Source organism: Oncorhynchus clarkii, chromosome 12 (assembly GCF_045791955.1).
Source record: "Oncorhynchus clarkii lewisi isolate Uvic-CL-2024 chromosome 12, UVic_Ocla_1.0, whole genome shotgun sequence".
NCBI classification, from domain to species: Eukaryota; Metazoa; Chordata; class Actinopteri; order Salmoniformes; family Salmonidae; genus Oncorhynchus; species Oncorhynchus clarkii.
Genome location: NC_092158.1, coordinates 65170076 through 65182920, shown reverse-complemented (window position 1 = coordinate 65182920; position 12845 = coordinate 65170076). Strand labels below are relative to the sequence as shown.

General features: G+C 42.7%; 1 protein-coding gene across 1 annotated transcript; it reads right to left on the bottom strand.

Annotated features, from left to right (window-relative positions):
* Positions 1 to 317: 317 nt before the first annotated feature.
* LOC139421051 (GTPase IMAP family member 8-like) lies at positions 318 to 6715 on the bottom strand. The gene is made up of 3 exons (XM_071171545.1): positions 5323 to 6715; positions 4356 to 4940; positions 318 to 2431 (listed from the first exon to the last, which is right to left on the bottom strand). The coding sequence occupies exons 1-3, from the start codon at positions 6119 to 6121 to the stop codon at positions 2355 to 2357; spliced, it is 1461 nt and encodes a 486-aa protein (XP_071027646.1). The 5' UTR covers positions 6122 to 6715; the 3' UTR covers positions 318 to 2354.
* Positions 6716 to 12845: the final 6130 nt, after the last annotated feature.

Here is a 12845-nt window from a genome sequence, read left to right as displayed (position 1 = left end):
TGCTTATCAAGGCTTCCTGGCAGGGCACAGGACCTGACTCGGTTGGGGATGGCGCATGGTAGTGGTAGTATGCTGTCCACCTACTATGTCAGGGTTAAGCAACTGTGGTCCTGTTTTTTATTTAACCGACCTAGAGGACCAGGTGTGTTGAATTTAGGCAATCACTAAACTGATCAATTGACTAAGTAGCTCTGTGCGGTGCCCAGTTGGGATAAAATCCTGCAGTACCTGAGGCACTCCAGGAACATGGTGGCCCACCCCATGTACTATGTGCTAACACTGAACAACCACCCCATATCATAACAATATACAGTACATGCAGTGCAAAATGCTTTAATGTACATGTTTTCACGGATTTCAGTGCAATTGAACATTCACATAACATCATGTGCTTTTTTTATATGTGTACTGCAATGCACTACTAGATAAAACAGTCAGTAAAGCATTTATAAGTGTCAGAGTTGCGATATTTAAAATACAAAGTTAATGTTAGATTTCAATAATACACGGCAGTGCTGTTACAGAACATCCATTACTACATTCCAATTTAGTTTGGTTTGTTCTGACGACACAAACCAAAGCCTGATAAAATGATAAGATTGATGGGATTATTTTAAGAGTGCCGTTTATCTTCAGGATGCTCACCACAACATGCATTTATAAGACAATGTATTCATAATGCGTAGTTGCATTTTCAATTACCATAACACCTTGAGGGAAACAATGACAACTGGGTCGTTCTTGAATTGCAGTGGCATTTGGGGATTTTGGAAACGTCCATTCTCTAGATTTTAAATATTTAAATGTATTTGGGTACATCTTCCCATTTCAAATCAACTAAAAGGGCAGCTTAATGACTTTAAATCATTTCTACCGTTATGATAGAATTGTGCCACAGTAGGAGTAATAACACCAATGATGGTAACACCAATGATGGTAACACTAATGACACATTTTAGGTAAACTAGGATTTTCTTAAATGGAGGCCATAGAAGGTCAAATATTACGTCTTTAAAATAATTGACTAAAGTGACATGATGAATAATTTTGCTCACAATATAATTGCCCTTCATTTACATTTCAATAGAGGCAACCACATCAGGTGAGACAACCCCATATCACAGTCATAGTAAATATGCCACATTATATGCCAAATAGCCAACATGGATGGAAGTATATATAGACATTTAGTTGCTAATTGATTACATAAAAATGTATCTTGAATGTTGGCTGTATGGTATATATGAGGGAGGTGTGCCCCTTTCTGTCCAATGAGGTCATTAATAGGGGGGAAAAATCAGCAAGTAAAAATATAGTCACACTTCAGAATAGGGAACAAGTATTGAGGTGCTATGCCCCTTATTACTCCCAGCTTGAGATAGTTTCTTGTGTTACTTGATATTTACTAACAATAAATATGACTTTATTATAGCTAATAATGAGGTTATTATTACATGCATTATAATGTTTGAATAACAAATAAACTTAATTAAGGCCTAATAAATGGCTAATAACACATAATAAAGGCCTTATAAGCTACTTATATACATACTTATAAGCTAGAAATGAGTGGCTCATATGTGTACCTTCAAATAAAGTGTCACCCTTGTTTGAATTGTTGTTATTAATTGGCTCAAGGCTGCATCATTCGTGGGGGACGACATGTTTACTGTTGCCTTGTATATCTTTGTAATGAGTAATGAGATCAGCTTTAATATTGTAGAGAGATTGTGACTTCTATCAATGTAATTCTAAGCACAATTTACAATCCCCCATATATTTTTTGGTAAATAGATATTTTTATTATATACATTTGCCTTCTTTTTAATAGCCTTTATTTGTTTTCATTGAACTATACAATATTGTGTTACTTTCTAGCATTCAAAATGGTAGATAGATATCTCTTAATGCCCAAAATATCTCACTACAATGTGCTTGCATTAAGTACTGCATACAGTTTTGCAGTATAAAGGACTTGCATTATGTTGTATCATTGATAAACAGTTCAATATAAACAAAAACATGAATGATGTGCAATTATTTGTCCTTTTAAAGTGTTTTTCATGGTTGCAAAGGCGAGGGACGCAAATGTCACAGCAATTCAAGAATGACCCAACTACTTTGAACACATGTTCAGTCCCTTCAGAATGTATTCACACCCCTTGACTTTTTCCATTGAAAAAGTCAAGGGGTGTGAATACTTTCTGAAGGCATTGTATGTGTTATTTCATTTCATTTCCAGTGTAATTATACACCAGGCCACTTTGAAATGTGAACGTTTTGGCTTGGAGTGTGAGAGCATGTCCACCTTACAGTGTGTAAGCATGTGCTCTTGGCTACTCTCTCCCTTGTCACTACTGGAGCTGGCATCCTCTGCTACAGTCCTCTTCAGGGCTGTTGTTCTCAGATGACTCAGGGCTTTCTTCATCCACTGTCAAACACAAAAGAACCCAATTATCTCAAAACTTATTCTCTAAAGGGGGGGTTAAAATAATTTGGTAAAATATTGAATTTGGCCTTTACTACTATAGCCCAAAGAAACACATTAATGTCAAAAAAAAGACTGGCAAAAAAAACAAATCATAAGGAATAATGTTTTGAAGTGTCTGTCATATATCTAGGATATGTAAGAAACCTCAGGAAACATGTTAATTTTTTGGGACATATATTTACCCCTTTATCTTTGTTGGCACAAAGCTGCCTTCATACTTCCCTTTGTTTGTTTGGGTTACCTTCAGACGAGTCCCGTGACACTTGTGGGGGTCGTAGAGCAAAACGGAAAACACCATCTCGGGTTTGTGAGTTTCTCCCTTCCATACAGTGGTCATAATAGTTAGGCCAAACCGTTTTTGATGCCACAGACGTTTTCGTGAGAAGAACGATTTTTGGGATGTCTCATGGTCTGACAAACACAGCTGTAGCTCGGCCACTTTCCACCGCAGATGTGGAAGGCCGACATAGGCGTAAGTGGTGGATTGAGACACATCCCATGCAAAAAATGATATTCCTAGCTTAAACTGAAGGATTTTGATGTTCCGAGACAGGATTCTGTTGAGGAACAGATCTGGGTATTGAAACATTTATGCAGCATTGAAGGTCTCCAAGAACACAGTGGCCTCCGTCATTCTAAAATGGAAAAAGTTTGGAACCACCAAGACTCTTCCTAGAACTGGCCACCCAGCCAAACTGAGCAATCGGGGGAGAATGGCCTTGGTCAGGGAGGGGACCAAGAATCTGATAGTCACTCTGACAGAGCTCCAGAGTGCCTCTTTGGGGATGGTTGTCCTTCTGGAAGGTTCTCCCATCTCTGCAGCACTCCATCAATCAGGCCTTTATGGTAGAGTGGCCAGACAGAAGCCACTCCTCAGTAAAAGGCACATGACAGCCTGCTTGGAGTTTGCCAAAAGGCAACTAAAAGTCTCTCAGTCCATGAGAAACAATATTCTCTGGTCTGATGAAACCAAGATTGAACACTTTGACCTGAATGCCAAGCGTCACATCTGGAGGAAACCTGGCAACATCCCTACGGTGAAGCATGATGGTGGAAGCATCATGCTGTGGGGATGTTTTTCAGCAGCAGGGACCAAGAGGCGAGTCAGGATCAAGGGAAAGATGAACGGAGAATAGTACAGAGAGATACTTAATGACAACCTGCTCCAGAGTTCTCAGGACTTAAGACTGGGTCGATTGTTCACCTTCCAAAAGGACATTGACCCTAAGCACACAGCCAAGACAATGCAGGAATGGCTTCGGGACAAGTCTCTGAGTTTCCTTGAGTGGCTCAGCCAGAGCCCGGACTTGAACCCAATCGAACATCTCTGGAGAGACCTGAAAATAGCTGTGCAACACCGCTCCCCATCTAACCTGAAAGAGCTTGAGAGCATCTGCAGAGAAGAATGGTAGAAACTCCCCAAATACAGGTATGCCAAGCTTGTAGCGTCAAACCCAAGACGACTTGAGGCTGTAATCACTGCCAAAGGTGCTTCAACAAAGCACTGAGTAAAGGGTCTGAATACCTTTGTAAATTTGATATTTCATTTTTTTTATACATTTGCAAAAAAAAATTAAAACCTGCTTTTGATTTGTCATGGTGTATTGTGTGTACATTGATGAGGGAAAAAACCTATTTAATCCATTTTAGAATAAAGAAGGAACAAAAACAATGTAATGCATTTCAGAATAAGGCTGTAACGTAACAAAATGTGAAAAAAGTCAAGGGGCCTTAAAACTTTACTGTATAACAAAAAATGCTTGACAAAAACAATCATAATAACATATATGAACTTCATCCAGAAGTGAATTAATGACAGCAGGGAAAGAAGAGAGGGGTTCAGAATCATCTACTGTCTACTCACTCTGTATTGGCAAGAAGGCCTCATCACCATTCTCTCTGATCATTTCCTCTATTTTGTCCAGCAGATCTGAGATGTTCCTTGTGTCCTTCCCCGGCATCTTGCTGTCCACCACGTGATAATAGTTCCCACAGTATTCCAACAACCTGTGGAGCTCCCGCCCTCCCTTCTGAATGTGCTCCTCGACGGGCGTTCGGCCTAGCCAATCCCCGCAGCTGAACAGCACCATGGTGTGGAGACACGCCCTATCACCAAACAGGCCCTCCAGGTGGGCCTCCAGGGTCCGCCTCTTGCGTGAAGTGAGGGTGGAGATGACTGGCAGCACCAGGAGAAGGGTGTGGGGGCCAGGCCGGAGGAGGGTGGCACCTCGCTTCGACTCCTGTCTCACGTGTTTCGGGGTACGTCTGACGGAGAACCAGTCCCAGCCAGGGGTGTCAACGATAGTGACCCTGCGTCCGGCCACCTCAGCCTGCCTCCTAAGGCTCTGCTCCGTCTCTGTTCCAGACTCAAAGTCCCGCCGGCCCAGGATGGTGTTCCCTACAGAACTTTTTCCCACTCCTTTCCAGCCCAACAAGAGGACCCTCAGCTCTGGAAGAGACAGGGAGAGATAGAAAGCTTTATAACATGTACGCTATTTATTAAAACCTTTGTGAACATTTAGGAACTATTATGCCAAGTATACAAACTCTTAGAAAAGAAGGTTATATTTAAAAAGGTTTTTCAGGTGTCCCCATGGGAGAACCCTGTAGCAAAGTTAACCGGTGTTATTACATGAACCGTTGTTAAAAACCCTTTGAAGAACCCTTTTAGGTTCCAGTTAGAACCTTTTTGGGGTTCCATGTAGAAACCTTTCCACCGAGGGTTCTACATGGAATCTAAAGGGGTTCTTCAAATGGTTCTCCCGTGGAGACAGCCGAAGAACCCTTTTAAAACTCTTTCTTCTAACAATGAAGCAATAAGAGCTGGTCACCTCTGGGAGGCCCTCCGACCATCCGCAGTCTCTGCCTCTCCCTTTCCTCCCGTTCCTCTCTCACCCGCCTCTCTTCCACCGCCTTCCTTGCCTGCTCCTCCTCTAGCAGAATCAGTTCGTTTACTGCAAAATACCAGCCATGGTTTTCCTTAACCTGCTCCTCTACCTTCTCCAGCAGCTCCTGAACTTGTGTGTTCACCGTGTTGTCATCCCCACTCTGCTGTGTGTTACTATCCAGGCCATGGTATCTGTTACCACACCTCTCCACCAGCCACTGAAGGGGCTCCCCAGCTGCAATGAACTCCTCTACGAACGTCCCCTCCGGTAGCTTGTCGACCCCAGTGAAGAGCACCATTGTGGACCTCCAGGCCCCTCCTCCTAGATGACCCAGCTGCTTCTCTGCTGCCTTCCTGTGGCCCTCTGTGAAGGGCTGTGACACGGGGACCACCAGCAGGAGCGCGTGGGGCCCTGGGGGACAGAGGGTGGCACCGACACAGGGTCCCTCCTTGCTAGCCCGCTCTGGCGGGGCCCCTGTGTTATCATCCGCTGAGTCATGGGGTATAATCCAGCCTGGGGTGTCAACCACAGTGATACGCCTCCTGCAGACCCCCCCGTGGCCAACGGTGCTGTGGACAGTCTCTGTCCCAGTCTGGAAGATCTCCTCACCTAGGATGGCATTCCCTGTGGTGCTCTTCCCAGCTCCTGGTCCCCCCAGCAACAGAAGCCTACGCTCCGGGAGATGACAGATGGGTTCAACTGTCGGAGACGACAACGACTGGCAGATGTTTGGACTCTCCATTTGAGCTCTCCAAGGCAGGAAGGTAGTGAGTGATAGATATTGTCCTGTTTTAATGTCTATGCTGTCAGATGGCCAGAGAAGAGAGAGCTATAACTGACAGTAGCTGCCGTTGGGATTGTCCATGGAAGAGTGCAGAGAAATATCTGTAGCGAAACATAGAGGAGCAGAGCTCCAGAAGTAAACTCACCTACCGGTACCAAATTCAGAACCAGTGGAGACTGTAGCCATTTTGTCTCTAGCCTCTTGTTTTCTTACTCACCCCTCAACCTCCATGCTTTTTGCCTCCTGCTCCTTCAGGGGACACCGGTAATCTGTTCAATGGTGTATCCTGACCGGTCCAGTCCACAAAATACTGGCAGTCAAAAAGGTTTAGTCTTCTAGTCTCTCTCCCTCTCATGCTCACTCTCCTTCAATCGCAGAACATTTCACTCTATCCTACCCCGCCCCCTCTCTCTCGCTCTCTCTCGCTCTCTGTTTCCCCTTTCTCTCTTTGTCACTCCTTCTCTCTCTTCCTCTCATTCTACCATTTTCTTTCTCCCTTTCTCTCTGTAGGTCTTTCTGTCTTGCCCCCTCTTCCCTGGAACTCATTTTCCCCCCTTTTTTTATTTATCTTCTCAAGAGCGAATATTGTGCAGACAGGAAGTTAACACCATGCAGCTTCAGGGAAATGACTGGTCATATTGAGGGGAAGCAGACAAGGGAGCTGCTCCCACACCGAGCACGACATACTGCTGCAGACAGAGACAAAGTGGGGAGCAGAGTTGGAGAGAATTTGCCGTGGTTACAGCTGTGGGAAGTATTCCCCCAATGCTGAACACTATTTATAATACAGACATTGGAGGAACATGTGTGAGAGAGGGAGAATATGAGGGAGGAGGGAAGAGATGATGACATATTGAAATACGGTATTAACAAGAAAATACAATATTTGAAATGCAGACCAGAAATGTGTGGTTTTGTACATTTTGGCTACTTATAATTCAAACCAAAGAGTCGTGACTCTTATGAATCATTTCAGTTTAGCATGTGAGCATGTTGTGCCAGTCTTACAAACGGAACCACACAAAGCACAGCAAATAAGCTTTGCAACAGCTTTACGAGGAGGAAAAATGCATCTAGGCAGCCTAGCGCGAGAGCCACTGTAGCGCGAGAGCACATGAAGCAACCACTAGATTGAGCGACTCCCTCTGCAGGCCGAAATAAACACAACACCCATTGACTTTAAAAAACAATAAATACTAAAAGAAATCAGCATTACAAAATGCCAAAGATAAGGGTACCATAGCTATATCTCACATTCTCCCACATTTCTGGTTGGCAACACAGGGAACCCAAACATAAGCAAAAAACGGTACAGAAAGTATTACCCCTTTTTCACATCAACTATTCCCCTTTTTCTTTGACGTTAGACAAACCAGGAACAACAATAGCAGCCTAATGCCTCTGACTTGATCAGAAACGCGTCAATAATGGTATATAAATGCATCATAATACCAACCAACCAACCTCTTTTGACCTTGGTGGGTTTATTTATTTAATGCATTATACTGCTATTGTACCAGGGTAATGCACAATTAATAAAGATTATCATAATTATGCGTTACCATGGCCGAAGGTTAAAACCATGGTATTTCCATGGTATAAATTATGCAATATCTTGGTATTATTTAGGTGCATGACAGTACCATCATACTTCAAAGCTAAAACCATGGTACATTTCCATGATTCAGATCTATAGCATGGTATAAATGATGCAATATCATGGTAATATTTGAATTGTGCAAATAGTATAGGGCCTACCTATCTGAGATTTGTAAATAGATGTAGAGTCGATGTCTGGAAATGGAATTAGCCTAACAGAAAAATCCCCATAGCAATCTGTCTTAGCTACAGATATGTTTTTTTTCTCCCATGGGCTACGTCTCAATCCACCACATTGGCCGATGTCGGACTTCCACATCTGCGGTTGGAGGTGGCAGAGCTAAAGACCTGGAGTCAGAAGACATCCGAAAAATTGGTCTTCTCACGAAAATGTCTGTAGCGTCCCAATGGTTTGGGCTACATCACGGGAAGTCTTGCCTGTAGCTACACACTATGACCCCTCTATGCATAGCTGTGGAAGTAGGGGTGCTGAGGGTGCTGTAGCATGATTGTATTTTGGTGCTATTCATGAACAATATCTCCATGTATATGTTTGCTACTTCCTATTTAAGAATGTGCTCTGACATGTTGACTCTGATGTAGACTGCTTGAATAGTCACACAAAGGCCGTTTTTGAAGTAATCTAAATGGAATAATTTTACACCATCAGCTACCTACCATTAGCCACACTATATGAGTAAAATATGATTTGCATAACTTAAATTCTACATATGTCATAAAGTGTGGAGTTGCTCTTCAATCCATTCAATTGGAGTTGAGACATGTTGGATCTACCATTTTTTTTGTGACATGGGCAATGGAAATATTTAAATAACATTGATTTTAAAAGTAGGTGCTTTGGGGTGGCAAGTAGCCTAGTGGTTAGAGCGTTGGGCCAGTAACCAAAAGGTTGCTAGATCAAATCCCCAAGTTGACAAGGTAAAATTCTGTTGTTCTGCCCCTGAACAAGGCAGTTGTTCTAGGCCATCATTGTAAATAAGAATTTATTCTTAACTGACTTGCCTAGTTAAATAAAGGTAAGGTATCTCTGGTGAGTCTCATTTTATACCATACATCGCCCTGAAGTGTCGCAAAAAAACCAGTTCTTCTCCATGTGACATTTTTGGACAGCAGCTGCACCATGACATATTTGGTAAATCTTCAAGGGCAATCTCAATGCTGTGTGTTACAGGGAAGACATCCTCCTCCCTCATGTGGTACCCTTCCTGCAGGCTCATCCTGACATGAACCTACAGCATGACATTGCCACCAGCAATATTGCTTGTTCTGTGCGTGATTTCCTGCAAGACAGGAATGTCAGTGTTCTGCCATGGCCAGCGATGAGCCCGGATCTCAATCCATTTGAGCACGTCTGGGACCTGTTGGATCAGAGGGTGAGGGCTAGGGCCATTCCCCCCAGAAATGTCCGGGAACTTGCAGGTGCCTTGGTGGAAGTGTGGGGTAACATCTCACAGCAAGAACTGGCAAATCTGGTGCAGTCCATGAGGAGGAGTTGCACTGCAGTACTTAATGCAGCTGGTGGCCACACCAGATACTGACTGTTACTTTTGACCTCCCCTTTGTTCAGGGACACATTATTGCCTTTCTGTTGATAACATGTCTGTGGAACTTGTTCAGTTTATGTCTCAGTTGTTGAATCTTGTTATGTTCATACAAATATTTATACATGTTAAGTTTGCTGAAAATGAACGCAGTTGACAGTGAGAGGACATTTCTTTTTTGCTGAGTTTATGTTACCTAACTAATTCTGATTCTTATGCCACAGACCCTAAAACAGGGAGGCCAGGTGCAGCTTTCAGTGTTCCTGAGTTTAAGGTAGCAGTGACAAAAAGAGAAATGGATCATTTATCCATACACACAATGGAGTTGCTGGCCATACTGGGTAGAGGAGGTGAGGCCAGAGAGGGTAGTCATTTTCATTGAATAGAAGTTTCATAATGCTTAGGTTGTTATGAGTGTACTGATATAAGTAGGACATGTGACATCATGGCAACTTTGAAAGAAAACACTATATATCGGCTATGCACATTCATGACATGAGGCTAGTAGCCTAGCATCTCTCTCCTGTGAATACAGGCGGTTGATGTCAACATCCAATATTCCATAAAGTATTACAATAATGAGATGTATCCACCAATACAAATAGAGGAATGGACGGGAGCATGACAAGGATCATTCCGGGAGCATTCCGGTCGAGGGTGGAAGTGTCTATGGCTGGTGGTTGGAAGAGCGTGCATGTTTGAAATGGAAAAGCTCCTCAATAGCTACTGACAAAGAAGAACATCAAGACGAAGCAGCTGCTTTACAAGTGGGATGCACTGTTGAGCGTTACATCCCGAGGGGTTTGTGCTGATTGTATGGAGATTGTGACAGCCGGTTAAATGGCGTCCCTTAAGAGGGCAAGAACAACATGTAAGTCAGGAGAAGTGCAGTATTATCATAATGAGACGTATACTTGGAATATGGAGGAGGAATGGAGGGAAAAAGAGAGGCAGAGGAGGTCGAAAAGAGAGAGGGAGGAAGAGGATGAGCTTGAGTTGGTTAAAATCAGCAAAAATAAATGGAGATGATTTGTTAAAGAAGAATGGTAGAAAGTGTAAGCAGAGTGAGCTGTGTGCTGGATCGAAGACAGGAGAAGAAATGGAAGTGAATGAGGACGAAGTATCGGAGGTGGTAGGTGTGTAGAAGTTCTCAGAGCCCAAGGCTTGCACCAAGGGTCAGGATAAAGATGAGTCAGTGACAGTAGGAGTGCCGTTTTTGGAAAAAGTGGCCCCTTGCCTTTTGGTTGATCCATTTGTGGTTTCAGGGTGGGTGAAAACAGCATTGGGTGCTGTGGAATCGGTGAGGGTAAACATAAGTGGTCTTGTGATAATTGTTTGTGTTTCTGTTGGTCAGAGGGAGCAGGCGCTCCGCGTTAAACAATGGGGACAAGAGACATGAATTGTTTTGCTCTGAAGGAGAGGGCGCCATTGAGAGGAGTGATTACTGGGGTAGCGGTAAATGTGAAATGTGTTTGTGATGCTTGTTTGGTGCGACGCAGACCAGGTGGCGTGAGTGGTGAAACAGAAGAGTCGTTGTCTGTCCTTGAGTTTTGATGTTGAGTCTTTGCCCGACAAAGTGATGTTAGGATATATAAACGATGGCTTATGGGCATATGGCAGCAATGTGTAGGAGGGACGTTCCTAGGTGTGAGAAGTGTGCAGAAGTTGGATTTCTGTTGGAGTTGGACTTCAAATTTGGACTCATCAGACCAATGGACAGATTTCCACTAGTCTATTGTCCATTGCTCATGTTTCTTGGCCCAAGCAAGTCTCTTCTTCTTATTTGTGTCCTTTAGTAGTGGTTTCTTTGCAACATCTTCGACCATGAAGGCCTGATTCACGCACTCTCCTCTGAATAGTTGATGTTGAGATGTGTCTGCTACTTGAAACCTGTGAAGCATTTATTTGGGCTGCAATCTGAGTTGCAGTTAATTGATGATTTCTGAGGCTGGTAACTCTAATGAACTTAACCTCTGTAGCAGAGGTAACTCGGGCTCTCCCTTTCCTGTGGCAGTCCTCATGAGAGTCAGTTTCATCATAGTGTTTGATAGTTTTTGCGACTGCACTTGAAGAAACTTTCAAAGTTCTTCACATTTTCTGGATTTACTGACCTTCATGTCTTAAAGTAATGATGGACTGTCATTTCTCTTATTTTAGGTGTTCTTGCCATAATATGGACTTGGTCTTTTACCAAATAGGGCCATCTTCTGTATACCACCCCTACCTTGTCACAACATAGATGATTGGCTCAACGCATTAAGAAGGAAATAAATTCCACAAATGTACTTTTAACAAGGCAAACCTGTTTATTTAAATGCATTCCAGGTGGCTACCTCGTGAAGCTGGTTGAGAGAGAGCCAAGAGTGTGCAAAGCTGTCATCAAGGCAAAGGGTGGCTACTTTGAAGAATCTCAAATATAAAATATATTTTGATTTGTTTAACACTTTTTTGGTTACTACATGATTCCATATGTGTTATTTCATTGTTGTAATGTCTTCACTATAATTCTACAATATAGAAAATAGTAAAAATAAAGAAAAACCCTTGAATGAGTAGGTGTGTCCAAACTTATGACTGGTATTGTATGTTTCGGTAAGATTAGATGTTTTTGTGCTTATAACAATGGTTATCAACTGTATTGAGTCACAGAAAATTGAGGTGGTGGTGGCAGTTGCAGATATATATTTGGGTGAGCAAGACTTGACTTCAGAAGAGTTACAGAGTGTGTTACGTGGTGGTGTCCGATCCTTGCAGCCTGTTGGCCTGAGGTAGGACTAAATAGATTTAAATAGTGGAGTAGGGTGGTGGGGTTTTAGTGAGTGTAGTTGTAATTGTAGTGCATTTATTGATTTATTAAGTATTGATATTTTTTTTCAAGCAAAGTATAAGGGAGATATACTCCAGTCTAGTAGGTGGCGGTAATGCAACATTTATTGGATGGCAACCGCCGTTAAACCTCATTGAATAATAAGAACTGGAAGTACTTTTGAATTGTTGCTGACTAGACGCAGGCAGTGATGCCAACTTAGCAATTTTGTTGCTAGACTTAGCAACTTTTCAGAGTACCCTGGCAACTTTTCTTTCAAACAGCACCTAGCAACAAATTTAGCTACTTTTAAAAATGTATTTGGAACGTTTAGCAACTTTTGAAAAGTGACTCAAACGCTAAAATGCACACATTTCCCCTCTAAATGACACAAAAACGATTTTCTCTGTCACACACTCAGTCACAACACACGTGCCTGGCTGCAACAGTGCATTGTGAGTGATTGTCACGCTCTGACCTTTATTCCTTTGTTTTGTCTTTATTTAGTATGGTCAGGGCGTGAGTTGGGGTGGGCAGTCTATGTTCGTTTTTCTATATTTTCTATTTCTGTGTTTGGCCTGATATGGTTCTCAATCAGAGGCAGCTGTCTATCGTTGTCCCTGATTGAGAACCATATTTAGGCAGCCTGTTTTCCTTTGTGTTTTGTGGGTGGTTATTTTCAGTCTTTGTGTGTCTGCACCAGATAGAACTGTTT

Excerpts from the sequence above, each read along its gene's own strand:
- LOC139421051 (XM_071171545.1), bottom strand. The coding sequence starts at position 6,121 with ATGGAGAGTCCAAACATCTGCCAGTCGTTGTCGTCTCCGACAGTTGAA. Across the intron at positions 4,941-5,322 it reads GGTCGGAGGGCCTCCCAGAG|AGCTGAGGGTCCTCTTGTTG; the intron begins GTGACCAGCTCT and ends TGTCTCTTCCAG. Across the intron at positions 2,432-4,355 it reads GGCCTTCTTGCCAATACAGA|TGGATGAAGAAAGCCCTGAG; the intron begins GTGAGTAGACAG and ends TGTGTTTGACAG.